The sequence below is a fragment of the Kwoniella shivajii genome, chromosome 2 (genome assembly GCF_035658355.1).
Source record: "Kwoniella shivajii chromosome 2, complete sequence".
Taxonomy (NCBI): domain Eukaryota; kingdom Fungi; phylum Basidiomycota; class Tremellomycetes; order Tremellales; family Cryptococcaceae; genus Kwoniella; species Kwoniella shivajii.
The window spans coordinates 1,949,925-1,977,194 of NC_085909.1; the positions used below are offsets into that span (position 1 = coordinate 1,949,925).

General features: G+C 41.7%; 9 protein-coding genes across 9 annotated transcripts; 2 read left to right on the forward strand and 7 right to left on the reverse strand.

Moving 5' to 3' along the window:
- Positions 1–39: 39 nt before the first annotated feature.
- Positions 40–2,626, reverse strand: IL334_002079 (uncharacterized protein; the record flags this gene model as incomplete). The annotated part of the gene is made up of 3 exons (XM_062933826.1): positions 40–158; positions 225–2,328; positions 2,399–2,626. 3 exons carry the CDS (start codon positions 2,624–2,626, stop codon positions 40–42), a joined length of 2,451 nt encoding a protein of 816 aa, XP_062789877.1.
- A 516-nt stretch (positions 2,627–3,142) lies between these two features.
- IL334_002080 (uncharacterized protein) lies at positions 3,143–4,628 on the forward strand (the record flags this gene model as incomplete). The annotated part of the gene is made up of 8 exons (XM_062933827.1): positions 3,143–3,362; positions 3,448–3,515; positions 3,586–3,691; positions 3,796–3,994; positions 4,059–4,084; positions 4,157–4,216; positions 4,294–4,308; positions 4,381–4,628. 8 exons carry the CDS (start codon positions 3,143–3,145, stop codon positions 4,626–4,628), a joined length of 942 nt encoding a protein of 313 aa, XP_062789878.1.
- Positions 4,629–4,789: 161 nt separating this feature from the next.
- Positions 4,790–5,498, reverse strand: IL334_002081 (uncharacterized protein; the record flags this gene model as incomplete). The annotated part of the gene is made up of 3 exons (XM_062933828.1): positions 4,790–4,956; positions 5,035–5,153; positions 5,239–5,498. The coding sequence occupies 3 exons, from the start codon at positions 5,496–5,498 to the stop codon at positions 4,790–4,792; spliced, it is 546 nt and encodes a 181-aa protein (XP_062789879.1).
- Positions 5,499–6,109: 611 nt separating this feature from the next.
- Positions 6,110–8,741, reverse strand: IL334_002082 (uncharacterized protein; the record flags this gene model as incomplete). The annotated part of the gene is made up of 3 exons (XM_062933829.1): positions 6,110–6,802; positions 6,862–7,517; positions 7,643–8,741. The coding sequence occupies 3 exons, from the start codon at positions 8,739–8,741 to the stop codon at positions 6,110–6,112; spliced, it is 2,448 nt and encodes an 815-aa protein (XP_062789880.1).
- A 609-nt stretch (positions 8,742–9,350) lies between these two features.
- On the reverse strand, positions 9,351–11,871 carry IL334_002083 (uncharacterized protein; the record flags this gene model as incomplete). The annotated part of the gene is made up of 14 exons (XM_062933830.1): positions 9,351–9,694; positions 9,758–9,854; positions 9,912–9,969; positions 10,024–10,182; positions 10,237–10,242; positions 10,298–10,347; positions 10,422–10,619; positions 10,691–10,743; positions 10,805–10,993; positions 11,074–11,101; positions 11,188–11,276; positions 11,333–11,386; positions 11,463–11,521; positions 11,639–11,871. 14 exons carry the CDS (start codon positions 11,869–11,871, stop codon positions 9,351–9,353), a joined length of 1,617 nt encoding a protein of 538 aa, XP_062789881.1.
- A 1,733-nt stretch (positions 11,872–13,604) lies between these two features.
- On the reverse strand, positions 13,605–17,563 carry IL334_002084 (uncharacterized protein; the record flags this gene model as incomplete). The annotated part of the gene is made up of 5 exons (XM_062933831.1): positions 13,605–14,256; positions 14,340–14,553; positions 14,637–14,930; positions 14,996–15,539; positions 15,608–17,563. The coding sequence occupies 5 exons, from the start codon at positions 17,561–17,563 to the stop codon at positions 13,605–13,607; spliced, it is 3,660 nt and encodes a 1,219-aa protein (XP_062789882.1).
- A 1,242-nt stretch (positions 17,564–18,805) lies between these two features.
- On the reverse strand, positions 18,806–23,608 carry IL334_002085 (uncharacterized protein; the record flags this gene model as incomplete). Its single annotated transcript, XM_062933832.1, has 14 exons — positions 18,806–19,009; positions 19,106–19,359; positions 19,465–19,524; positions 19,586–19,660; positions 19,713–19,893; positions 19,982–20,087; positions 20,183–20,402; positions 20,468–20,816; positions 20,922–21,229; positions 21,302–21,552; positions 21,627–22,100; positions 22,172–22,624; positions 22,769–23,095; positions 23,256–23,608. The coding sequence occupies 14 exons, from the start codon at positions 23,606–23,608 to the stop codon at positions 18,806–18,808; spliced, it is 3,615 nt and encodes a 1,204-aa protein (XP_062789883.1).
- Positions 23,609–24,122: 514 nt separating this feature from the next.
- On the reverse strand, positions 24,123–26,169 carry IL334_002086 (uncharacterized protein; the record flags this gene model as incomplete). Its single annotated transcript, XM_062933833.1, has 9 exons — positions 24,123–24,343; positions 24,419–24,661; positions 24,722–24,748; positions 24,800–24,891; positions 24,960–25,101; positions 25,157–25,200; positions 25,287–25,540; positions 25,686–25,926; positions 26,033–26,169. 9 exons carry the CDS (start codon positions 26,167–26,169, stop codon positions 24,123–24,125), a joined length of 1,401 nt encoding a protein of 466 aa, XP_062789884.1.
- A 351-nt stretch (positions 26,170–26,520) lies between these two features.
- IL334_002087 (UPF0390 protein) lies at positions 26,521–27,169 on the forward strand (the record flags this gene model as incomplete). The annotated part of the gene is made up of 3 exons (XM_062933834.1): positions 26,521–26,664; positions 26,944–27,044; positions 27,121–27,169. 3 exons carry the CDS (start codon positions 26,521–26,523, stop codon positions 27,167–27,169), a joined length of 294 nt encoding a protein of 97 aa, XP_062789885.1.
- Between the last annotated feature and the right edge of the window lie 101 nt (positions 27,170–27,270).

Below are 27,270 nucleotides of genomic sequence, written 5' to 3' on the forward strand. Positions count from 1 at the left end.
AAATTAATATTATTCAGCTGTTCGCGTCGCGCATGTCGATCACATACCCGCCAAAGCGTAATGAGAAGGCCATAGGTGTAAATCTGTTTCAAACGATTCTTTTGAAGGAAGTCGATTGTTTTGATTCGAGACAGTATTCTCTGTACGATTGGTCGATCCTAGATCATAGTTGGATGAGCTTAAATCGAATCATACTGGAATGAATGAGGGGAAAATATGCTTACGATTTCGTTCTGTCCTTTCACCTTGTCCTTCAAATACTGTTCCATCACCACTACCACTTCCAGCATCACTGTCATTACTACTTGCATTCTCCTCATCTTCATCTTCTTCATCATCTGGATTGATCGCCAAAGTCCTCATGACACCTTCGATATCATCGTCCATGAGATTGGCCATTGATATACCTTGAGTAGGAGACATGATGGGTCCTAAATGGAATTCAACTTCTAATGATGCCGATGGATTTTCCATATTTCTTGCAAATGATTCACGTGCTGCACGTAGACTATCTAATGTACTTCGAGTTTGTGATATACGTTCATTAGCGAATTGTCTTTCTGATCTTATCCTCTCTCTTTCTTGGGTCGACCTGCGTTGAGCTTGGGGCCGATTTCCGGATCTAGTAATCTCATTTCCTATTCCAGCACCATATGTAGGACCGAGTCTTGGATTCGTCAAACCAGGAAGAGTTCTAGTTATACTTTGTTCGGTAGGTGGATCTGTGGTAAGATCAATTACTGTGATGGTATGCTCTTCAACGAATCCATCTTCACTAAAATCCCTTTCTCCTTCCCTTGGATTACCAAAAGCAGCTCTAGCTAAAGCAGCTATGTAATCGCTTGTTCTAGTACGAGCTGTCGATCCATCGTTATCGACAATGTCGCCGGAAATATCAAAATCCATCGAAAATACCGATGATCCAGCTTGGGGGACATTACGTCGGGCACGGATAATCGCTCCACCGTCATCACCTACACGAGCCGTGGGCGGAGCCCTAGCTTGGTGGTCGGCCGTCGTTGCGTCATTTTCATGAATGGATACAAGGTAAGACTCCAGGTCGAAATCGCCGGAATCGTCTCCAAATGATTGATCGCGAGGTCGTTGTGTCCCCCTCCTTCTATTCCGTATATTGGTTGCAGTAGTGGTGGTTGCGGGAGGAGTATTCTGCAATAGTTGTCTGAGAAACGGCCATGTGCGCAGGACTTCGTTTTCATCCATTTCATCAGAGGTTTCAGGGGTCTCTTGTCCCATTCTAGAAGCAACGGTTCTTCCTCGATATGTCAGACTACTGTCTCGACGGGAAGTGTCTGATTGTGAGCTTGTCCTCCTGTTAGTCGGCGCAATGGTATTGACTGTTGGTGGGACGGATAGAGAGCCCAGTGCAGGAGGAGGATTGGATATTCCTGCTACTATGGTTCGAGCCATTTCCATCAGATCATTGTCCGTTGGTCGAGCAGATGGTCTAACAGGTTGGTTAAGGATATCAATCAGAGAAGTGTTGGGAGTGAAGGATGCGGTGTCATCACTTGGTGTCTGATCGATAATGGGAGGGGAGTTAGTGCCGGTGGGAACATCACCTTCTGCACATGTATCAAGTGTAATCTGAACGGTAGAAGCAGGGGAGGCGGGAGTTGATCGCACGATTGCCGGAGCAGGTTGACTACCAATAGCTTGTGTGTTGGTGGGTTGCAATCCTCTATTTCTACTTAAATTACCTCCTGAAGCTTGACGAGAACGTTCTCTCCTTGACATTGGTACAGCTTCTACGACTCGAGGTGTTCTAAGTCCCGATTCTTCATTGTGTCGTAATTGAGTATCATCAACAGCTCCGCGTAATCCCCTTGAGCGAGGTGCTACTCTCTGTTGAGAGGTGATGCCTGATCCTACACCAGCATCACTCAATCTTCTAATATTGATTTCTGCCCTATCCTGACCTTGTCTTGCTCTATCCAATAAACCTCCTAAATGAGAATCTGAATCTTCGAGTTGTTGATCAATGGAAGGTTCATTCATTGCTTGACCCGCTCTTGATCTGAGTTGTTGAGCAGTCTCACTTAATCTCCTAATTCTGCTTTCGATGTTTTGTGCTCTCACAGACCACTGATCCACAGCGGGGTTGTTGATAGTTGGTCGAGAGGCTCTATCCAACAATGAATTGATTTCTTGTGTCGTGATTGGTCTTGATAGCGACTCCAATTCATTCGCTATCGCAGAAGGTCGAATCAGAGGAACGATAGGAGGCGGAGGGGAAGAAGGGTTTTCACGATTTTCGTATGCTCGCACTATATCCCTAGCTCTCTGTCTTGTCCTCGTTGGGTCGCGTGACTATCCAGTATAACAAGTACTAATTCAGCTGTTGATCAAAACCTAAAAATGGATGTGGTGAATGACTTACTTGAATTGTATTATGACCATCCAAAGCTCTTTCTAATTCCTCCGATTGACTTCTGAGCCTCTCAACAGCGTTGTTTAGTTGCTCAACTCTTGTACTCAGCGAATCCCTCAATTCCTCTAAAGAACGAAGCAAAGCCCTTGTGTTTTGCTGAGAAGTCGCATCGGGTCGAACGGTATTGCTGTCATTGGCATGGGGTGGAGGCTGATCCTGAGAAGGCGGTGAGGGCATAGTCGGGAAGCAGGCACTGACAACACTCGGAAGAGACCCCTCTATGCACTATTTGTCGAATAGATGAAGGGATGAAGCAATGTCGATATTTTGATGAATGATTGAATGAGCGGCGAATGATTGAACGATCAAGGTGATCTCCTTTGGAGTGTCCTCAAGCACTCCTTTTTATTGAAGATCGAGTTCTAGTGTTTCTGATCAGTGACCCAAGCTATCCGGTGCTGTATGAAAGGTTTCCCGTGTATCTCCCACTGGTGATACAATGCAATATTATTTGGTGATGATCATTTCATTGTTTTGGCTTGATGAAATTGGTTCTCAAACTTACAGTCACAAAGTTCGACCCATAAATTGCGGTCATTTCCGCAAGAGACAAAACGCACAGACCTCTCTTCAAACGTCATATTGGAAATCAAAAAGTCAACCTCTCACCTTTCGATTTTATAGTTATACGGGAATAGGTTGATTTCAACACACATCTTACTATAAAACTGATAAGAGCACAAGATGATGATGATGGTGGAAACCTCTTCACCGACGTTGACATGGACGAATGTGCTTATAGGGTTGTTGTTCATCCTATTTGATTCGCTACTCTCCTTGGTACTGGGATTGGGAATTGGGGGTTCATTAGTGGTAGCAGCTGCAAGATGTGTACTGCAACTCAGTATCATGGGACTGATCTTGGATAAAGTGTTTGCGAGTAATAACATATGGGGTGTATTTGGTATTGCTGGTAAGTTTTACTAACACTAACCAAATTTCATCGCGTATTGTTATGGTACTAGGGAAATTGGCTAACAATAACCAAATGGATACAGCTTTATTAAACGTATTGGGAGCGACAGAAGCTACTTATAATAAATCAAAAAGGAGATTCACAAACATGGTAAATCTTGCATGCAGCGTCATACTTAATCCTATACCAGATGCTGATGTCCAAAGTTTTTGCTCTTCAGTTCCCTTTGATACTACTGTCGATGTTAAGTGCTACCATACCAATTTCGATGTTGGGAACAAGATTTGCAATGTCCCAAAATCCATTTTGGAAACCTGATCAATACGGTTAGTCTCCCTCACTCTATCGTCTGTCATCTCGATTCCTGTCCTCCCTCCTTGCCTGGCAAAGAAGATTCTGAACCACTGATCCTATATTGCCCTTGCTACAGTTCCTATTCTAGGTATGATATTAGGTAATGCCATCTCAGCCATTGGTATTGCATTAAATACAGTTCATAAAGAATTTTCAGACAATAAGGATAAGATAGAAACGTATCTCGCTTTTGGCGCAAGTAGATTCGAAGCTTGTAAACCTGTTGGTAAAGAAGCTTTGAAATTGGCTTTATTACCTACTGTCAATCAAATGAGGTGTGTTGATGATTGTCGATATAATCAACAGGTTATACAAGTTAATGCTGACGAGTGTGGTCAGTGTAATCGGTCTAATATCTATTCCTGGTAAGGGCAGCCTTTGGAATTATACTGTGAATTGGTATGAAGAGGATCTTGGCTGATATCTTCGATTTATAGGAATGATGACTGGTGCGATCGTTGGAGGTAAATCAGTTGAACAAGCCGCTCGGCTACAAAGTGAGTTTTTTTTTTTCATTTCAGATTTGATTTGATTACTTCAGCAAAGGATTAAGCTGATGCCTGCAACGCAAAAGTGATCATCATGTTCAGTGAGCATCTCTCTTTATTTCAGTTGTCAGCTATGCGCGAAGCCTCGTGTACTAAGAATGATGGCTTTACAGTGATATCCGCTTCTTCGGCACTATGTACCCTCTTAGCATTATTTTTCTCATTGACGACGTTGGTTGATTCTCGATGTCGGATCAGACCTGATAGGCTAGATTCACGTAAACCCCTTTTCTATCGATATAGAGACTCGGCAGGAGAGAGATTATGGAAGGGAATTAAGAACTTAAGGTGTTGGGGGAGAAAAGAAGTTGGCTCAGAAGAAGAAACGAGGGGTCTATTGAATGGTCAAAGCAGTCAATAGCATGATTGAGATAGTACGTGTCAATGGCCGTTTCTCCGTCATGAGATCAATCAGTTGTTGCAATATATATCCAGACTATGGAGTGATCAAGTGAGTTGAAAATTTGTGGAATCAAGGACAGCTAAGAAATTGATATACAACTGCGTATCTTGGCTGAGAAATTATAACTTCCTCCTTCGGGGTGGATATAGTACCCTTCCAACTAAATCTATAGGTAGATCCACTGCTCCATGACTTGCTTTATCGTCTCTGACATTCCTATAATACGGTTGATCGTTGTCTTCTTTAACATCGTCTTTACCCAATGGCTGTATACCAGAATATGGATCTATACAGTCAGATCGTGATATTTTAGCTCTCTGTATAGTTATATACCAGAGATCTAGTGAAATAGAGTTTCACTCACCTGTGATACAATCTACCGAATCCCATGAAGGTGTATTGTAGATTATCAAAGCTGCGTAAATCCAATAAGTCAAAAGAACAATGATCATCATCCAGCAAGGAACGATTATTGCCCATTGTCTGGTCGACCATTCATTCATCAGTCATCATTCCAATGTCAGCCCGTAGTATAATATCAAGATATGTGGGGGAAGACAAAACTTACCTATCGGGAAGCCAACTGGTCCAAATACTTTGCGAAGGTGCAAATGCCCATAAGAGATATAGGAAGAATAAGAGGTATGTACCTAGTATAGCTATACTGGAGTAGACGTCTGTTGCATTTGGAAGGCTACTACGTGTGGTAGGTTGTTCTCTAACGGATGGAGGTGGAATAGGCGGCCAGGGTGATATTGGACTTAGGGGTGAAACGGGATCAAGAGGTGGAGAGGGTGGAGGAGTGATCAGAGTCGTAGAAGCTGTCATTTCTCTGTGGCGGAGCTCATAGCTGGGATCAAGGAGCTGATACCATGACTGAGCAGGTCTGAGAGATGTACAATGACCGTCTGGCCGCTATAGAAAAAGCGTAAGTTAAGATAATAGTTGAAGAGACATCTTCAGCTTGAATGCGTCGGACCAAACATATGGAGCGGTGATAACCGCCTTTCTGGTCCTCCATTTTATGCAGAGCAACGGAACTGCTATCGATGATAGTTTCACTTACATGTTGTCACCAGTCTCTGTAATCATATGTAACGCTATAATTACAGAGAAACCCATGAAACTACCAACCATGTCATACTATCATCCACAGTCTGATACGCCGCACACCACCTTCCCCTTCGCCCTTCCTCCTAGATCCGTTACTTGAGAAGAACGCCTCATTCAATCCCCTATGCGATCTTCTATTCCAAACCCATCATCCTCAGCCTCGAGCAGCCCATCATCATACTCCACTCCAAATCCTTCCATGTCCACATCCATGAACCCGTCGTCATCCTCCACACCAAATCCGTCGTCGTCCATCACCTCGAATCCATCATCATCTGCAATTCTAAATCCATCATACCAAAGTTCATTATACCCATCCCATTGCTCTATCCCAATCGCATCTGCACTAATGGCTTGTGGCATCTCAATACCCTCTTGAGTATCAACATCTTCACTCGATTGAATTCTTGAGTGAGAATCTCCTTTACTTTTGTCATTACTAAACCTTGTCCGTAGTACTCTTCGGGCTTGGACCATATTCTACCGTCGGCGCGATTGAGAGCGTCTGTGCTGTACCACGTGCTTCTGACTTCTTCATCAGTCTCCTCTTCTTGGTGTTCACCACGTACACCGAACAACCTCTCCCTGTACTTGCTCCACTCCGCTTCCTCTTCGTGAGCATTCGCAACGTCTTGTTGTTGAATGAGATTAGCCATTGCCCAATCATTCTCTTCTTCTTCCCACCAGTCTTTTGATGAGACGACATGAGATGGTGGTACACTCCCCTGCATTTCTTCACAAACATCACTTCCGTAATGATTTTCAGGGTCCAAGTATTTTTCTTCCTGTTCGACTTTGAACACATTCCACTCATCTGCTGGAGAATTCCACAGTTCGCGCTGATTTTCACTGTAATATTCGAAGATGTACTGTTGCAATTCCTCTTCTTCTTGTCGGATAATGTCCAAAGTTAACTGATTCTCTTCTTCTTGCTGTTTCAAGTTGCGCTTCGTTTCTACATTAGATACACGAGGAGTTGAGATGCTCTTTGGTTGCTGAATTGGCATTCGCGTCGGCGTCTATTCACATTTCTATTTCAGCCTGAATACCTCGTGCTGATATGTCTGTGGCATCTTACCTTACTTTTCTCCATTTGCACCTGCTCTTCGAACTTAATTGCTGATAGCCCACGAAGGGTTCTGGCTGTCTCTTTGCGTATACTGGGTTTGTCTTCATCGCTTCTCCGAAATGTAGTGGGTTTCGTGGAAGTGGGAATGGTCGCTTCTGAATACCTTTTGTGGATCTCAGCTATTTCAGCTTGGTGAGCCGCCTTTATAGTGTACACGTCTTGCTGAAGGGTTTCCAACATCTTGTGCAACTTTCGGATTTCTCTGTCTTTATCATATTCCCATGTAGTGCGGCTCGTATACTTCCTTTGCGATGCCGGTAAAGCTTTGACTGAGGATCCTTGCCCTGTTTTCCGGATCATGCTCGATGAAGATGGTGGAGATGAGCGGTCCGTGGCGTTATGTACGAATCGTTCCCTTTGTGGAGTTCTGGCTTTGTTCAGGCTATGGTACTTGACTTCATGTGGTTTAGGGGATTGTCTGTGCATCTTCCTGCTGATTTCTCCCAAATGATGCAGTGGGGAGCTTGGAAATACTGGTAGCTGAGTTATCGAGCGTTGCTCATATTCCGACTCAGTACTTGAGTTGCTCGGGGACTCGCTGACGTCGATCGGGGCAAGAGGTTTTCTTATGGATCTTCTGTCTGAAAAGTCTTTCACGAAATGGGCTGACGGAAATTGGTATTATTAGCTTCATACCTTAAAACTAATGAACACCAGCTGTAGAGCTCTTGACACTTTCCGATCCGGTACAGGTCAAGGATATGGTTGAAAGACCTTTGTTTCAACTCACCAGCTTCTGATTGTTTTCCCAGAACGTTTCTAACAGCCCGTGGTGTACTTGAGCTTGCCGGATCAAAAGATGAAGAGGAAGGAATACATCTCTCCAATTCACTGGCGCGTCTGTGCACTTGTTCTTTGCTGAGAAATCTCTGTTGTATAGAGGAATCATGACCAGTAGCAAAGCTCATGCAGTTATTCACAGATGAGGACTTTGAAGCCCGAAGATGGCCTGGTTGAGGGGTTCGGGATGCGGGAAAGATTGCGCTTTGCGTTTGATTACCAGCTTGAGCTTGAGAGGCGAGTCCGGGACTTGGTGCTTGGTAAGCGCTACTTCCATATTGACTGGACATTGGGCAATTGGTGATAGAAGATAGGGAAACGGTACAATTTGAGGGGAAAGCCCGCTTATCGTTACACGATGTATGAGCTCCAGAAGAAGTATTTTGTCTTCTGGTGAATTTCCTTCCTGGACCGATTTCGATATGGCGCTGACCATGCCTTGCGGCCTTGGACGAAGTGCCATCATGAAAGGAGAAGGAACCGCCTTTGGCTGGAGTAGAAAACCTCCCTCGTGAGTCCGAGGTATGGTATCCCCGAGTCTCTGTGGGAGAAGTAGCGGACGAATGATTACCATCCAGTGAGGAACTATGTTCTGATCGGTGAGCACTAGATCTGAAGTTGGGTATTCGAGATGATTCGGAGGAAACCCGTATCGGCTCTGAAAGTGGGAAACGCAGCGAATAGTTCTCCAAGCTAGAATCGTCATTCAAATAGGCATGAGAACGCGATTGCGAATGTGAATGGGAATGTGAACGTGAATGAGAATGTGAGTTCCTTTGATTATAGTTGTGATTGTGATTATGATTTTGGTTAGGATCATTGAAGCTAGTTTTACCTTGAAAAGAACGATTAGCCTTCTCACATGCTGAAGGTTTGTGGGAATATCTTCCTCCTGGATCGACAATATCGAAAGACGTTTCTCGTCCACATGGTCTTACCAGGTAGGGATATGGGATATCTTTTGAGAGGATCCGTAATCGTGATCGTGATCGTGATCGTCTGGAAGGAACAGGATGTCCCGGTTGGAAGGGATAAGTCCTTTTGGACATTTCAAAAGAATATACAGAGTGAGTACTAGAATTTCAGATGACAGTGGGAAGATGGTCAGAATTGAGCAAGACGAGTGAGATTGTCGTCAGTACTGGAGGTATGGATATAGTGATGGATATTGCACTAGAACAAAGAAGAAGAAGAAGAAGAAGAAGAAGTAGAAGAAAAGGAAGAAAAGAATGAGATTGGGCCTAAGATCACATACGTCAATCGATCGTACGTACGTATGGGGGAAAGAATGGGGGAAACGAGGTCTGTGCTGAGGATGATGCATCGCATTCGATTCATCTTGACTATTTGATTATTTTATTATTACGTTCATTACCTTATAACAGAATATCAATGATTCTCAAACAACTGGGAGCAGTCCTGACGTTTGACAACAACGTCAACAAACATCAAGCCCTCACCCCTCAATCAGCTCCGTGTCTTTTTTTATGTAGACGCCTCTCTTAGTACTGTTTCCGATCGTACTCTCTACACCGTGACCACCCTTATTCTTGTAACTCTTTCACATAGTCATCAGAGATCCCACTCACATAGCCAGTGCCATCTTTTCGCATAATCGTTAATCCAATTTTCGCCAATCATATTTTCAGTTTTATGATTTAAAGGATGTACCTGAAAGCAGGATGATCATCACCTAATTCCACGACCTCTTTTCTTGACATCCCTTGTAACCCCCATCTGACTTGATATTCTGGATCTTCATATTCTTGAACTTCATCCGGTCTAGGTGCAGGTCCAAATTTATCATTCCTTCTTTGATTTTCTTTCTTCACACCTAGATAGAGGATTACAGCCATCGTGAAGTTCAATAGACAGAATGCCAATGCCGTTCCGTGACCAGGTAAGAATCTTGGTGCATCTTTGTTTCGATAGGCTTGTGATGAAACTATTCCACCTGAATTACCGGCTGAAAATACCATTCCCATAGCAACCGCTTTCTTGTCTACACACCGACAATCATCAGCAGATAGCCTTTGTCAATGATTATTGAAGAGAATAGACTTACAATGATTACCAAAAGTGTTACCAGTCCAAGCGATGGTAGTGGCGATGAGTGGCCCAACAGCAGAAGACGAAACGAAGACGGCAAAGTATAGTGCGCCCTGATTTAGGGTATCAGCACAACTCGAAAAGGTTTCACGATGATCAGCTCAACTCACAGGATACTTTATAGGAATGGTCAAGAGCATCAGATATCCTGTTGCACCTACGAGGGACCTGAGCCAAAACCATCAGTCGGACTCTCACATACAAGTGATCATAGGAACTTACCATCCCATGAGGAAGAACCCTCTTCTCTGATACTTGTCACTCAGCCATGCGGTGGTCATGGTTGTGAAGAACATGAGAACGTATGGAGGGGTACTAAGAAGTAAAGACTGGGAGATGGTGAATTTGCCCAGGTAGGAGATGATTGTTGGCGTGAAGAGTCTGAGTCGGAGTTCAGCATTTAGACAAAAACACAGGCTGTCACGAGAAACTCACGATCCACTGTAATGGAAAAAGATGATCAGCTAGACTCGAACCCAGTATAAGCTGAACTTACCTGTATAGGGGCTCAGCAGCTCCAATGTACATCAACATGAGGCAGTATGTCTTTTAGGAAATCAGTATCGTGTGTCTCTATCTGTTTTCAACTCAAATACTGCTATTAGAAGCACTTTACTCACCTTCCAGTCCACAAGCGCCTTTCTGATAACTCTCCAATTGAATCCACCTTCAGAAGCTAACCCCTGTTCTTGCTTCAATCTGACCAAGACCATCTCTCTTTCGACAGGAGAAAGGAATCTTGCTGTATCTGGCCAATCGTGAATCATCCAGAACGACATTACAGCAACAACGAAAGTGAGAAGACCTTCCATGATGAACTGCGGTGAAGTTTAGTCAGGTCCTAAAGGTCTTCTTTTCACCAATAAACCAGTCGATGAACAGAACTCACGATCCACGCCCAGCCTTGTTTACCACCCACTCCATTCATCTTACTCAACGCATCTATGTCCAAAGTAGTCAGCGGTGGTGATGGTGTGAGGTGAGGTCAATGCGCAATACTTACATCCGAAAATACCACCGAATGCACCTGCTAGTACCGCGCCACCAAAGAAGAAAGCGCATCTCCTATTGATTTCATCACGTTTGTACCATCCAGTAAGATAGAAATTCAATCCTGGGAAAAGACCAGATTCGAATAAACCTAAACAGAATCGAAGAGCTAGTAATTGACCGTAATTCGTGACGAGACCCACTAAAGCTGACGTCAGCAGGAAAAAAAGAAGCAAAGAAACAGGAATGAACGCTGAACGATTTCGTATTGGAAGTACATACTGCATGTTTGGAATATGGCCCAACAGATCTACGAGAAGAATGAGTCAACCAAGAAGAGGTCAGCAATTACTGTTCATCAGATCCGTTTTGGGAGGAAAGACGTGATCGACTCACCATAGTAGCTGGAATCCATCGAGATGGTCTCAATTTCTTTAAAACCAAATTGGATGGAACTTCAAATACGACATAACTGACGAAGAAAACTGTGAGAGCGTGAAGTCAGTATAATCGATTTTCTTCGAATCGGTTGAATGCTTACTCATAGACGCATTGGAGTATTGCAGTGAATTGAGGTGAAGTTCGGTGGTGAGTCCTATACAGGTCGAAGAAGTTATCAGTAAGAGTCGATCATCGTTCATCAATCATTTAGCATGATAAGTTATACTCACCGACGAGTTTCGCAGCACCGACATTAACTCGATCGATAAAACTCAACAAATAAAGTAATCTATATCATCATCAAGGTCAAGTCAGCTAAGGTTTCTGAATCTGTCTTTCCAGCTTGACTCAGCATAGCGTAGAATAGAATAAGCCAGTAATGTTCATATAGAGAGTCTATACTCACGTCATCCATGGAATCAATTTAAGATCTAATTTTCTCAACAACTTTTTTTCTGCATCAGCGTATTCTTCAGGTGTCATTCTAGCTATAGTCTCTGCAGCTAATTTAGAATGATTGGGCATCGTATCTGGCATTTTTGAATCTTCTGTATTAGCTACATATCTATGACTGTCTAATGAAGTCCTTCTTGATGCTGTAGTAATTTGATGTTTCTCATTACCGTTTGGAAACGACATCTTGGAGAGTGGAAATTCCTCCCTTGAAAAGTGCTGAGTATCTGTGATTATCACCAGGGATTATAGGTATTATCGTTTCGTTCTGCCAAGTGAGTGGAAACGATATGGACGAACAAAAGAAACAGGATCCGATGTTCAGAAGAGAAAGTAGATGGACATACACATTCCCTTGGGAAATAACTTTATCAATCATTCTATTCATGGTTTGGTCACATTACATTCTTTCGAACGAGACGTTGAACTGGTGAGCTCGGCGACGGGCCGAGGTAACAACAACCTCTTATTAGACTATTGCATCCTCTCGCTTTCTTCCTTTCAAAACTGGGGATTCTCCGGTAAAGAGAACTAACGAATTTGAACCGGTCATCTGGGTTCTGTTAGTCTCGTGACTTTCTCACTCGCTCACTCCATCATCAGAAAGAGGGAGAAAGAGGTAGAAGGGGAAAGACGGAGATCTAACTTGTTCATTAAACCGATATGGGAAAAGTGATAAAGTTTATATTTTCTATTTCTAAAATCATGTACCTTGCCAAGTGAAAGGTGACTTTTCACTGGGGAGGGTGGGGAGCGAGGTGACGTGAGATCAAAGAACATGGGTAATAAGCTTTTAAGCTGGCGTACTCTCTCTGCAAAATAACAACGCGGGGGGGACCGGTCCGGTAAAGCTTTTCCCCGGTTAATGCGGGACTGATAAGGAATTAGGGGAGAGAAAATGAATTGATCTTCACAATGCCACGTCATGCAATGCAGAGTCACCAAATTCGCAATTCAGAAATGGGGGAGTTGCACTTTGATCAGATATTAACATTTTCTATCTTTTCTATCTTTTCTTTCTCTCCTTCTTCTCTCTATTCTCTTTCTTCATTCCACTTAGTATATACTGATATATCTATAGCAATCATCACACATGCATCGACATATCCTTATATTCCTCTCGCTCCTCACTGCTCAATTCTGATGCAAACTATCCATCTTCATCTTCACTACCTCTTTCAATGAGAACCCTCTTAACCCATATCCCATATACCATAAACCATAAACCATAAACCAAGCGCATTTGCCTAGTTCCTCTCTATTATAATTAAACGAGTTGAACTTACTAGTCGATTTGGAAAATAAACGCTTTAGGTCTAGACAACCTGTGTTTTCTTTCTTATACATTAAAGATCTCTTTTTCTGAATTTTCTATTTCATTTCAATTCTTTTTTCCCTCGATCGTTTCTTCTCTCAGAGGAGTGATGAGAAAGGGGGAGAGAGGAAGGGTTTTGGGACTGAAAAGGAAGGAAGAGATTGGGGAAAAAAGCCGGCGTTGCGTCGTTCCACCCTTGATACGTCAATCCCTCCATTGGGATGATATTAAAAATGATATATCGAGGACTAAATGCCGCTGATACTTCTTGAAAAACTATATACGTTTGTTTGTACTGTTGTATTTTTGAATCATATGGATAAAAAACGAAATGAATATACGTATACCCAGTTATATGAGATAACTTAGCAATCGCAGAAGCCAGTCAAAGTCAGACTGCCAATAAATCAAAAATCATGCTGCAATTCATTTCATTTCATGCAATTATTATACTATTATTATTATATTATCATACAAACAAATCATCAAGGTATCGTACTTTTTACTTTTATTAAATGCTTGTTTCATGAAATTGATGATTATTGCGATATTTAGGATACTTTTGAGGTTGTTCCATTCGGTTCAACGGAATCAGGATAACAGTTTACAATCCTTCACCTTTACTTAATTTTAAACCTTCTTCATCCTCATCTTCGAACTCCATCTCTATTCCATTGTTATTATCGTTTTCCACCCTTGTATTTTTATCAATGTCGATATTTACAACTCTACCTTTTCTTCTTTCCAATGCACCTAAACCAGTTCCAACACCTCTATGCCATGTATCTTGATCTTCCGATGATCCAAGCAAGGCAACCATAGTCTCAATGAACCAATCGTTTCGTTTGAGGTAATGAACGACTACCGTTCCTCCATTCTCATCTTGATCACCTAAGAACCTCTCCTTTCTACTAGGTCTATCATTATATGCCCTATCAATCTTCGCTCTCACATTATCAACTTCGGAGTAAACCTGTCTTTGATCATGTTGCGTATCCGGAGAAGACGATTTTGACTGATGCTGTTGATCACGTAAAAGAGATAATGGCGAGCCTTCAATCAAGGCTTCAACTTGTTCTGGGACACTCATGTGGACCGAGATAGGTTTATAGGCAACTCCAAATTTAGATACCGTGGAGTACGAATCTGCTTGAATGAGTCCTCCTCTCAAAGCTAATGCGGATGGTGAGATACCAGTTTGATTCTCTGATCGAACACCAGCGACTGCGGAAGGGAAGAGGAATCCGTGGGAGTAGCTATATTGTTGCAGATTCGATCAGCCAAGGGCTCTCTGTAGCACAACGCCGTACTCCTCATAAAAGAGATATCGTTCACTCACACAGTGCCGGCTTTGGGATGATCGTAAATCCAACATCTTTCCGTTGCCCAGACTATCTGTTCTCTCTCAGGGTGCATGTTCATCCATTTGGCCACCAGCTTATCTTCTTTTCCTCGAGTCAGAGTTCGCAAAGCGGGTGAAGCGTGAATATACTGGACAAGATCGAATGACAAGGCGTAGCATTCTCCAGCCATGAATGTATTTTTCACGAGGTCTGAAACGCAAAGAGATCAGTATCATGTATGACAAATGAGTGACGGTGACGGGTGACGGGTGACGGGTGAAAGTAACACTTACATCCCCAGAAAGCTTTTGTCCTAGGAACAACTCGTAATTTCTTTTCTAATTCACCGAGCATGATAAAGGCATCTTCGTCTGCTTTGACGACGTAATTGGGTTTCCGTTCACCTTTCCAGATAGGTGCAGGTCTACTCCGATCACCTTGTTCAGACATCGATTCGGACAATCCTTCATGTTTGGGGTACTCCCACGACGGAACAGTTGCGTTTTCAGCTGCCCAGGAGAAGAAAGCGTGAGTTTTGCCGCTATTCATGTTTTCGTCCATATCCAATAGAAGAATATCGTTGAAAGCTGCATGTCCAACAGGACTGTTAGTAAATTAAACCTCCTTGAGAAATGTAGTAACGATCACCCACCTTCCATTTCTAGTCGAACGGCTTTTTCAAACCTTTTCCTCGGTCTTCCCATGACGAATCTGATCCTGACACCTTCTGTACCCTCTTTTCTAGATCTCCAATGTGAAGCGTAACTTTGTCTTATCATATGTCTTCTTTCCAACCCGACATCAGTGGTGAAGACACCGATCAATATGCCTACAGGATCTATCGTTTCATCCAGCTCTGCTACTGTCATATTGGGTGGAGTTGAATGAGGATGATATGGCCATGCTGGATGTTCAGGAGTTAGAGGCATTAAGGTCAATGATTTGGAAGAAGATGGTGCGAATGAGTTGACAGGTACCGATTCTATATGTTGCGAAGAAGGGAAAGATGGGTTGGAGTTGACATCTGAATTGACGTAAGGAGGAGGTAAGAAGGGATCTTGTAGGGAATATAGAGTTGGGTAATTCGAAGTACAATATTGTTGCCACGGTAATGGTTCTTTATCAGGATTAAGGATATGTTTTATGGTGAAAGTCATAGTGACAGCGAAAGCAACGAAGAAGATGAGGAACAAGCTCTGTCGAAACGGAAAATAAACAAGATTATCAATATGTTTCTCTCTCATAAATGGCACGATTGACTTACTATACTCCAAGGTTCAGTTGGAACAAAAGCCATTATCCTAGCCAACTTCTTTGAACCCAAGACTTTTTGATCTCTTTTTCTACCTACTCTGCTTATAGATCCAGACATCAATCTTTCCCTTTCTCTATTCCTAGCTTTGGCAGAAATACTATTTTTTCTTCCTGTACTCTCCGTTCTTCTCGTTAACGACGAAGAACCGCCATTTGTGAGTCTATCGCGAACCATTCCAAATAACCAACCCCAATTTCTAGTTCCGGTAGGTATGAATTTACTTGCTGTAGCAGAAGACATCCTTAACAATCTAGGTGGTACACTTGACGATAAATTGACTTTTGGTGAAACGGGTATATCAACATGTTGATGTTGCCACCAACCTGAAGTCGTTACGGGTCGATGAGAAGTTGTGATTGGACCACTCGATTCTTCTTCCTCAGAAGATCTTGAATCTGATCTGCCCGTTCCCCAACCATATCTTGAACTAGAAGTTGAGATTGAAGTTCTTGGACTTGATCCGGATCCACTCGGTACAGGAGCTGCCGATGCTGCATATTCAGATGCTAAATCTTGCAAGGATGGATAAGGGGAATGTAGAGGGGTTGGCGCACGTGATGGAGCAGGGGAAGTGAAAGGTGAAGAGGCTAACGATAAAGGTAAGATATTATTCGGATCTTGTGCAAGTGGTTGTAACGACGATCCTAACGGGGCTTGAGAAGGAAGTATAGAGGTTCTAGGTGGTGATGTATTGGAGTAATTGAAATTGTTGACAGGTAGAGGAGGTGGCATATAACCCGAGTCGGTAGCTGAAGGAGGTGTCATACTTATCAAAGGTGTATTCATCAGACTGCTACTAGTTGAAGCTGAAGCTGAACCTGATCTTGATGATTCACCATAATTTGGTAAATTATTCGACATTCTCCAATCCCACTTTTTCTGTTTTCTGATTGTATTTGTATTTGTATTTGTATTTGTACTTGTATTTGAATGAGAATCTTCCTCTTCGTCTATATCTTCCCTCTCGTCGTCTGATTTTGAATGTTTATTATTGTTTGGAGGTAGTGTTAACCTATTACCGGTTAACCAGCCCAGAGTACTTGAAGAAGAGGGTACAACAGGAGGTGATTTCAATCCACTAGATTGTTGACGTTTCGGGGACGAATATGGATTGTTGGTATTACTATTATTGCTGTTGTTGTTGGAATTGTTATTTGGTGTTGATATAGATTGTCTACGCCTCGTTATACCAAAATGACCGTTTTCTTGTGTAGGTGTATAAACGTCTGAAGAAGTTGTGATTGAATAGAAATGATTGTGATGATTGTTATCGTCAATAGATACCCTTTTCAGTGAATTGTTATTTTGATTGCTGTTGTTGTTGCTGTTGCTGTAATCTGGATGTTGTGATTGTGATTGTGGCTGGTATTGAGGTTGTATATGAGAAGAAGGTTTACGCGTTATATGACGTGAATGAGGATATGATTGCTGACCATTTGTAGTTGGACGTGATGTTTTTGTAGGCGGTATCCTGTAAGAAGCGGTAGCCGAAGAAGACGCAGAAGCAGAAGAAGACGATGCAGGATTGTGATGCTGAGTTCGGTCACCGTTCTGTAAAGCTGTTCCTGCAATTGCGCCGCTCGAAGACGAAGAAGGATTCGTTGATGAGGATACAGCTTTTCTGTTTGTTGTGGTTGGAGGATTGAAATTGGAGATTGGTGTTGAAGTCAACGTCGAAGTCGAAGGTGAAGGTGAAGGTGAAGGCGGGATAATTTGAATTCCAGCTGGTATATTCGCCTGTGTTAATATTGATTTCTCATCTTTATCTTGATCATTTTCTTTGTCGGTAGTAGTACTGCTACTATTGTTGTTATTGTTATTATCTACAGATGTAATATCTTTATCTGTGTTTTCATGTAGTACGATTGACGGATCATTATTTGTGATGATATCTTGTTGAATCATTTTGTTGAGATTTTGACAAAATGGGATGGGACGTTTGAATTGTTTTTACGTTTCATCACTGACGATTACCTTCCCCACTTCTCTCTCTCTCTCTCTCTCTCTCTCTCTGGTTGGTGATTTGGCGTGAAACCTACGTGATATGCGATGATGCCGTTCTTCAGGATATGCTTTTCGAATTGGGATTCCAGATTCCAGATTTCAGATTTCAGATTTGAATCTCGGTGATTCCTTTTACTTCGTTCGTTGGCTTTCTTCGTCGTTCCTCTAAACGAGGATTGAATGATAGTATCAGGAATCAGGATTATTTTGGTTTTTAATTTTGGAAAAGGAATAAACGTGTTTCTTGGTTGGGTCCTAGAACCTATTTTTGGCCTTTGCGAGTTTATTTGGAATTTGATTCCCTTGCCTTGAATATACCAAAAGGAAAGAGTGAAAAAGGAAAAAGAAATACGTAGATCTTTCAAAGTTTGTTGTTTTCTGGGATGTAATAATAATGATGATGTTAATATATATATATATATATCAACTACATGAATTGGGATCAAACTACCTTTTGATACATTTATTGGCGAAAGTTGTTACGAAAAGTAGAAAGAGGGGCACACTCTTTTTTAACTAATACTTTTCCTTCCCTTCCCTTTCCTTTGGCTTCTCTTTCCTTCCTGTCATGGCCTGACCTAGAAATTCTTGACAACAAAGGTATACAAAAGGTTCATTCATATCGATTTCCCATTAGGAATTATCCTATTTTGCCATTACACCTCCTGCCATGACCCATGCAATGCATGTGTGTTCCTTAAAGAGCACAAGGGGGGGGGGGAAGGGGAAGCACGGTACATTTATTATTATTCTACTTATTCCGCAGTCAGGTTCCAATAATAATGTTATTCGCAGTTCTCCCCAATGTAATCAAAAACGACTGCGCATTATTTGATCCCGTCCTCCATGCAACCCCCCTCTTATGTAGCTTGTTTTTACGTGTGTGGCGTATTTATTGGGTGGGGAAGAACATTAGATTATCAGTTTCTGCAACGCGTCCACGATTAGGTACTACTCGTACTTCTTGGACTAAAGAACCGTGACCAAACAATACTAGATGCATACATGCATACAATAGGTGGAATGAAATATGCCGCCGAGCAGAAAGTAGAATCTTACAAATACCACCTGACAAGGTTGGCGAAGAGGAGAGAGTTCAATAGTACACGTGAAATCGTTGCAGGTCCATACGATGATTGATGTCTACCATTGTCTGGTGGCAGACTTCCCACCTCCACCGCCTCTGTTATTGCCGTTGTTCCCATTCGAGTTCCACTGAGATGTATTGTTTTTGCTGGATCCCTTTCTTGATTTTTGAGGTTTCGCAGGTGATGGAGCTGGGGTTTGAGATTGAAGAGGTGGGAATGAATTGGGTGAAGTTGGTCTATCAGTAGGTGGTTTAAATCCCTATGTGAAGATTCGCAACAAACAAGTCAAATTCAAATCAGTTCCATTTATATAATACTAAACATGTACGTCGCAACCAATAATGCAAAAACTCACAAGTCTGTGACCTTCATTGAAGATATCATCCATCAGAGCTTCAAACTTCATTTCATCTTGACCTTCATATTCCTTCCATAATCTAAACAACAATAGAGCGTATTTCGCATCTTCTATCGAATCGTGTGAACTCGTTTGAATATCCTTTTTCAATAGGTACCAAGCTAAAAATCGAAGAGACAATTTACGCTGGCGTCCAGGTATCGTGAATATGTGTACTGTATCCATGACTTGTTCTGGAGGTATGAAGATGTCTATTATATTCAGGCAAAAGCATCAGTAAAGCGACTTTCAACTTGGGAATGATGTAGCCAATTTCGAACTATAGTGATTGATCAGGAAGCGGTAAGGTTACTCACTAATGGTTCTGAAATCTTTCGATAATCCATGACCTATGAAGATACATCCTAGATCCACCACTTTAGATCTCATTTATTAGCTCAACTTATTATCTGCCATATCTTCATATAATTCACTCACACAATCTAAGCTTCTTATAGGCGACTTTGAGTGGTACCAATGTATGCCCCGAATTATTAGGATCCAAATCACCAGCTGTATCATTACGTTTATTAACCTGGTGAAGACAACGTCGATTATGACTCACCTTTTATACCAGAAAATTCAGTCAGATAATCAACTACAGCTTCACTAGTATGTATATAATCATCTATGAAAGGTACACCTTCTTTGGCACCTTGTCCTCTTAAGACTGATACTCTAGCTAAAGACATATGTGATGGTCTTAATATGTTTTTAGTTCCATCAGAACGGAACTCCATTTCTTCCTGTAGATTTCATAGACAATACTCGTCAGTGTCTATCCTTTCGCGTCTCGTTTTTCTTTTGGATGGAGATAGAATGGCGAATACTGACCTGCTGTAAAGCTACAAATTCAGCATCTATGGCTACAAGTGTACCTGGAGTCGGTAATTCATCTTTCTCTAATACTTTATGCTTGATCAATGCGTTTCTTCGATTCCTATTTCAGTGGCCCCGGCACCCAGGATCAGCTTGGTCGGTGGATGATTTCTGAGATCATCCTCTAGATAGCCCAGTTGATCTTTCGAGACTCACCATGCCATGGAAACATCCTTGAAGAGAACACTTCGATCAATCTCTTTCGGTAATTCATTTAGATCCAACAAAGAAGCGGTATCTGTCCTTTGTAGTATGATAACAGCGGGCACTTTCCATTGATCCGGGAAATTGAAGACTTCTCTTTCAGATACTGATCTTACTAAGAAATCATTGAACATGATCCAATGAGATTGAGTAGGATCATCGTCATCTGGAACTGGAAACGCCAACTCATCAGTCTCCACCTAAAAGAGCTCAAAGAAAAATATCATTCAAACATACCTCTAACGAAAGAAACTAAATGTGCTGGTGTATGTTGATCCTCTTGGATTTGAACTACGATGCTTTTGACTTCATATACAATTTCCTCATCCCCATTACCTAGATCGATTTTGACTTGAGGTCCTAAAAACCCTTCTTTATCTGTCTTCCAAATTTGATATAACTCCGGTGTGGTCATCATTGCATTCACACTCAATACTGGTGGTAAAGGGTTTTGCGACCTCGGTGAAAAGGTTCTCTTGGAGTCTAATGGGGCAAACGACTTGCAATTACTACACACTGCTTTGGTGGTACTTTCTCTGAATATTGAAGATCTGAGAACGTCATCGAATCTCGGTCGAGTCGTAGTCTAGAACATAGTTTCAGTAACTTCAGCGCCAAATTTTACAAATTCGAGGTAGATGATATTTGTAGTACACAAGCGGAGGACAATAAGCAAAGTAACCAAACTTACTTTTTTGGGATACACCAAATCAACAGCATGTAATGTCGTATCTCTTTCCGAAACGAAACCACAACTTCTACAAGTGTTTGTAGTTTTGATTTCCACCCCCAGAACTTGATCGATCGCTGAAGGTGAATTCTCTGATCTGTCACTTAATGAAAGATTTTGAATTGCTTTAGGTTGTAGGTTGAAAGCTTTACCCTCGACTATTGATTCTGTACTGAAAGTAGATAATAGCCATCTATTGAAATTCTGAATCAAAGATCCATATGGTGCGGTAGATTTGTCATTATCATCCATCAAACCCAGAGCGGATGCTGAAATGGTATCCGAATCCCGTCAGTGGAGTGGATCTTACTCTACACGAACTGTGAAGATGGGCCACTCACCTTGAGGTGTAGCACTAAATGCTCTTGAGAAGTTACTAGCTTGACAATTTCTTCCTTTTGCGTCTTCCAACATTCTAAATAGGAAACCTGCTTCACAAAGTAAACAGTGTTCCTTCTTACAATCCACACATATGTGAGCAGTCGCTACTGCTCTTAATGGTGTTATATAATGTATAGCTTGTAAAAGTGCGTTCGTGTATGAATTCAATATGTCAGTTTCAAGACCTGAATAAGAAGTCCGATTATAATATCTACGATATGGCCAAATCATGTAAGCTGTCGTGTCGCCAAGCAATTGGGATATAGCATGATTTCGTGAACTTACTCAAAATCGAAATCCTCGATACCAAACTTGGAATATTTGATCTCGACTTTTCTGTAATATTTGGGAATTTGACCTTGTATCATAAGTTCTTCTTCTTGTTCTTCTTGATGAACATTGTCTTTATTATTTGTAAGATTATCGTTCGAATTGCTATTGGTATTGTTAGATTTAGTTTTCTTTTCTTTTTCACTTCTGAATCTAGGTTCGCTATCTCTTCTTCCTGTACCATTTCTACCATTTGCGGATCTTTTACCTGCACCTGGACGTGCTGTCACCACGTATCTTTTACCTTTTAGTTCTTTAGGCGTAGTTGCATATCCGACGAAATCTACCATTTTCATTGAGGTCGTCACTGATGTCGGTATTGATAAAGGTGGATTAAAGAATGGTGATGTTTCAGGTGCGTATGTATCCGTTGGGAAATTCGATAGGAGTGGTTCAGAGTAATATGGCATTCCAATGAGGTTTAGGGGGCTAAACCAAACAAATAACAAATTAGCTTACTTGTAATATGTGTACACGAGATTGAATGGAATTGTACTCACGTTGTATCTTCCCATACTATGGAAGGAGGTGGATCAATCGTGTCTGGCCATTCGGGTTTAACACCTTGATAACCGTTAAAAGTAGGTAAAACGATTTGACCATTTTCATCCAAATCTAAAAGAGAATTTTCACCTGTTTCATGTGTTGTCCATAAATGTAAATGACCATCTGCGTCACCAAATGCTAAATAATCGCCTTTGGGTGATAAAGCCATAGTAGTCACATATGAATTAACGTCAAGCTGTTGGAAAGTTGACCCTGTTGATCCTGTTCCCATTGACATATCTACCGATTGTAACATTCCTTGTTGTGATGAAATTACCATTTTAGATGAATCTGTTGGATGAAGTAAAGCGAACGCTGGTCCAGCAGGAAATGATATAGGTGGTAAAGGCCTTAGTGTTCTTACATCATATATCTTCACCAACGGATCAGGCATTGGATGTCCTTGCCTGTTTGTTGAGGAGATTACTGAATCAGCTTGGTCTCTTTGACACATGAGTTTTTCAGATTGTTTATGCTCGATTTGACCGGCATGGTATTCTTCATCCCACCCCTCACAGATATATGTCTAATCATTATATGATATGACTCACATATGTGTCCATCCCCAAGTGCACACCAACCAACCTTGAGTATCTGCTCCGCTTAAACCACCTGTATGAGCTTGAACCGGTGAAGTTGTATTTGAAACTTTAAATCCTGTTCTCGGGTCTAACAGAGATATTTGACCTGACATTCCAGCTGATATGACTGATCTATTCGACTGTGCTAGATGAACTATAGAGGAAGAGTGTTCAATCCTACGAACAATCTCTCCTCTTGATGAGTTCGCCAAGATCAATTGACCTGTTCCGCCAGCTAACAATTCATGGGAATTCGTGGGGTTCGGTGTCATCGTTCGTAATGATCTCGTTGGGTCGCTAGTGGGTATGTGCGTACGTTAGGTTTATTACTTTGCTTAATATGACTAGAGAGTCGATGGGTCGTATCTCTACATCATAGCTGTTCACCCTTTCCCACTTATCCCAGAACCTCTTTTCGAAGCCAAGCACACAGATACAATTTACCCATGGAACTCACCTAACAGTCCATTTTGCCGCACCACCTCTTTTCCTACCTCCCACACCGCCTTCAGTCAAAGTCCAAACATCTCTATCCGTGACTCTAATTTCCCTTACAGCCATACTCCCCATCCCCATTCCCATACCCGTTGTGGGATTCAGATATCCGGTAGCTGATTTCGATCCATGAGCTGGAAATTGTACATTACGAGTTAATGATAAAGGTGTACATAGAGCTGTTACTGTTCCTGAGGAAGTTCCAATCCAGATCGAATCTGAGAATGGATCGATACTTATCGACGTGGGTATAGGTTTAGGATCAATTGATAATGGTGGAAGTGGAAGTAAATGTAATGGTTGATAAGAACTCATTTTGACCTTTCCTCCTCCTCTTTCTCTCTCTTTCTCTCTCTCTTTCTTTCTCTATATGCTCTTGGGCTTTCGGTGATTTTATTACCCCAGAATGAAGGGCCACAACGTCAATGTGGGTATATGCGGTCAAGTGGTATGAGACAATGCTGGCTGAAATGATAATATGAACGATTGAAAGAAAGGAAATACCACTTCCATACGCGAATGATAATGTTGTAATCATCTCATGATAGAACTCAACCTCCACCGTGTAACTAATTGATTTCCGTCGAAAACTGACTGGAACAACGTTCATACAAGCATACACTACAGATACTCGCTGCTGGGTCCAAATGCATGCAACAGCAATATGCCGAAAGAACAAGATGACGCGAGGAATCTCCGATGAGTGGTACTCTTTGATGCATGTTATATCTCGTCTTCAAGACACGTATGTATGTATAAATGTATCACTTTTTCCACACATTTGTCCACTTTTTCGGCTGGCTCCTTCTCGGTAATTCTCCGTTACCATCTATAAATCCTTCTTCCCTTCTTGGCCTTTGCCCTTCAACTTCAACTTGTCATCACCTTTGTACGATTCCATGGCGTTCAATCGTTCAGGAAGGGTAGGATGCGAATGATGGTACATGGAATACAACCAATCATTATGAGGCGAAGACAAATTGGTTATATGTAGTTTGATCAAAGCTGATGCGAGATCAGACTTCTTGTCGAGTTCAACAGCGAATTCATCTATATCATCAAGAATGCTATGAGCTTTTCAACTTCACAAGAAAGTCGAAGAACGCAAAGAAGCTTCGCACTCACCAGCTTGGTATTCCATTCTTCTAGTTTCAGCATTCAGTAAGAACTTGACGAAAGCATCGGTAGGCTCAAGGACAAGTTGAAATAGCATGAATCCGATACAGATAGGTTGAGGAGCTGTGGTAGCTAGAGAAGGATCAAATCCGAAGGATGAGTATAGCGATTTGTTGTTGATGAAGATGGAGAAGATAGTCAAAGTGAGAAGGAGGTGGATCTCGGTGACGAGAAGGAGTTTGGTAGGGTGAGCTAATGATTTGACAAGCATCAGTTCGACTCCGATGTCTGGAGGAATGAAAGGAAGCTTACCATGATACCAATGTCCGAGCTCATGACCTGTGAGTAATGGGTCAGCTACTATTGATAACAACCAATTTTACTACTTACCAAGTACTGCAACGACTTCATCGACGGTACTGTCTTTGATCAATGTGTCGTATATCACAATGTGTTTGGACCATGGAAGACCGTAAAAGTAACTGGTAGGTTGTGTTAGCTAGCGTCACTTCGACTTGGCGAGACGATTAGCTGTTATGATTGCACTCACGCATTGGAATGAGAAGATCTTTTACTTCCGTCAATAACGTAGAGGTGTTTAAGAGGGAAACCAAGTTGTCCAGCTAATTCTTCAACTTTGGTTCGAAGTTCACCTTGAGGAAGAGGTTCGAGCTTATTGAAAAGTGGTTGAACTGAATAAAAAAATCAGCTATGGTCTTCTACTTCAGAAAGAGATTAGTAGCTCACTGAAAGTAGGATATATGATTTGTAATGATAATTGAATACTTATTCTTTATGTTGCGAACAGTGAGATCAGTCAGCTATTCGTCCTCATGAGCAGACTAGGTGAAGGAGGGATGACGAAGTAGTCACTTACAAGAAAACCATTAACCAAGGAACGAAACTTTTTCCAGCCCATTCAATTACTTTCAAGAATCCAGCCAAGATAGGTAAACCAATGACAGCAGCCAAAGCATAAGTTTTCAACGTATCTGCAATCCAAAGTTTTACTGTTGATTTATTGAAACCATGTTTTTGTTCTAATACGAATGTGTGATAGTACGACCATGGAAGACCCGGTATTGATGATGAGAGAGTTAAGACTGACATCCATAGTAGGGAGTGTGTGATCTACAGCATCAATTAGCGTTAGTCCATTCCACATACAGATTTGAGAGGAACATTCAAAAGAACGACAAAGGAATAAAGGAAAGTTTATGTGGACAAAGGAATCTCGCAATTCTTTGTAAGGATCAAATCGTGAAAAAGAACTTACAACTCTACTTTGCGAAATACCAATCTTATTCATTAGATTACCAGTGAAATTCCATACACCTGCATATGCACCGAATTTGATTATACCCCAACCCAGAAATTGATCAAAAACCAATTTCAATAATGAATATCTGGTTTTATCTTTACTGTATGATTGAGCTTTTGTGAATGTCTCTTTTGACACGTGATCTTTCAGTGCTGGTGGTGGTAACGATCTTTCATAACATGGTAATTGACGTCGTCTATAATTTTGTCAACGTGAAACAATGGAGTCAATCAACAGCAATGACAATGCTTCAGATCCTCCCTTACGCAGATCAAGATCTGAAGAGATATTGGTATACTCACAAGATGTATACTTCGAATGCAGTTTGAAGCCAAGTTGAAAGAACGACCAGTTCCTTGTAATTGATTTTCGGATTATCCACTATATTAGCTAGATAAGTGATGACGCTATCAACAGCTGATACGAGTGAGTTTGTCATCGTTACGCTGCACTATGATATCGTTTTTGATAGCTTGATGATGTTGAACAACAAGAGTACGATTGAAAGATGGAACGAGTGGTTTATATATTCGGTAAGTACGAGTACACCTTTGTTCTCCCACTTTATACAAACTACGTGGCGCATTGGGATGATATGTGGGGTCTCCACAGCTACCGTACACGTAAGACGGGATCAAAGTTTCCTAAGAGGGGATTTAAATTGCAATTGCCACTCTCAACGTTCAGATTTTTTATGGGTTGAAATATTTTAGGATTCCATATATGATCAAAGGATATTTCCTCAACGTCAACTACTCAAGTGCTAAACGAAGAGAAGATCATCGTCAAAATGGCCCAAGGTGGATCAAAGAATATCAAAACAAAGGGTCAATCAGGTGGAGCAGCTAGAAAGAATGGAGGGAAAACAAGACCTGGAAGAAGAGATATAGCTCCAAAGGATAAACATAGGATCGCAGAGAGAGTTCACAAAAAGGTGAGTTCCGCGATATTTAGATTTTGACTTGGCACGAGACTTGTAAGATGAGGTAACAAGATCAGGAGGAGCAAGGGCAAGAGGACATCTGGAGGAGAAAAGGACGAAATGAGGGGGGGTTCCAAGCCGATGAGGAACATCCTGCAAAGCAATCAATTGTCTAGAAATAAGATTATTGCCTGTTGTTCGCGATACTGCGCAAAACACGAAAATTTCCTTTTCCCCATCACTCAAGCTAAAGCGGAATTTCTCAGACTGATGCCTTATGCCTGTGATTAGCAATTGTCGAGTAAGATCAACAATAACATTGAAAAGCAAATGGTGAACGCAGCTTCAGCAGGTAAATTAACGATAATGAGAAATATCGGAGATTTGGAAGCGTGAGTCAATCAGTGTACCAAATCGCACATGCGTTGAGATTGCAGTGGGGAACTGATGTTCGATCCTGTATCTTAGTGGTGCTGGAAAAGATCAAGGTAAAGGTAAAGGCAAAGGAAAAGCTTAAATCTCTCTTGATATAGTTTGGCCCTTTTCATAGGTGAGTCTCAGAACAACAACAAGATGTATTACATATTATGTTGGGCTGACAAACGTCTACTCAATAGA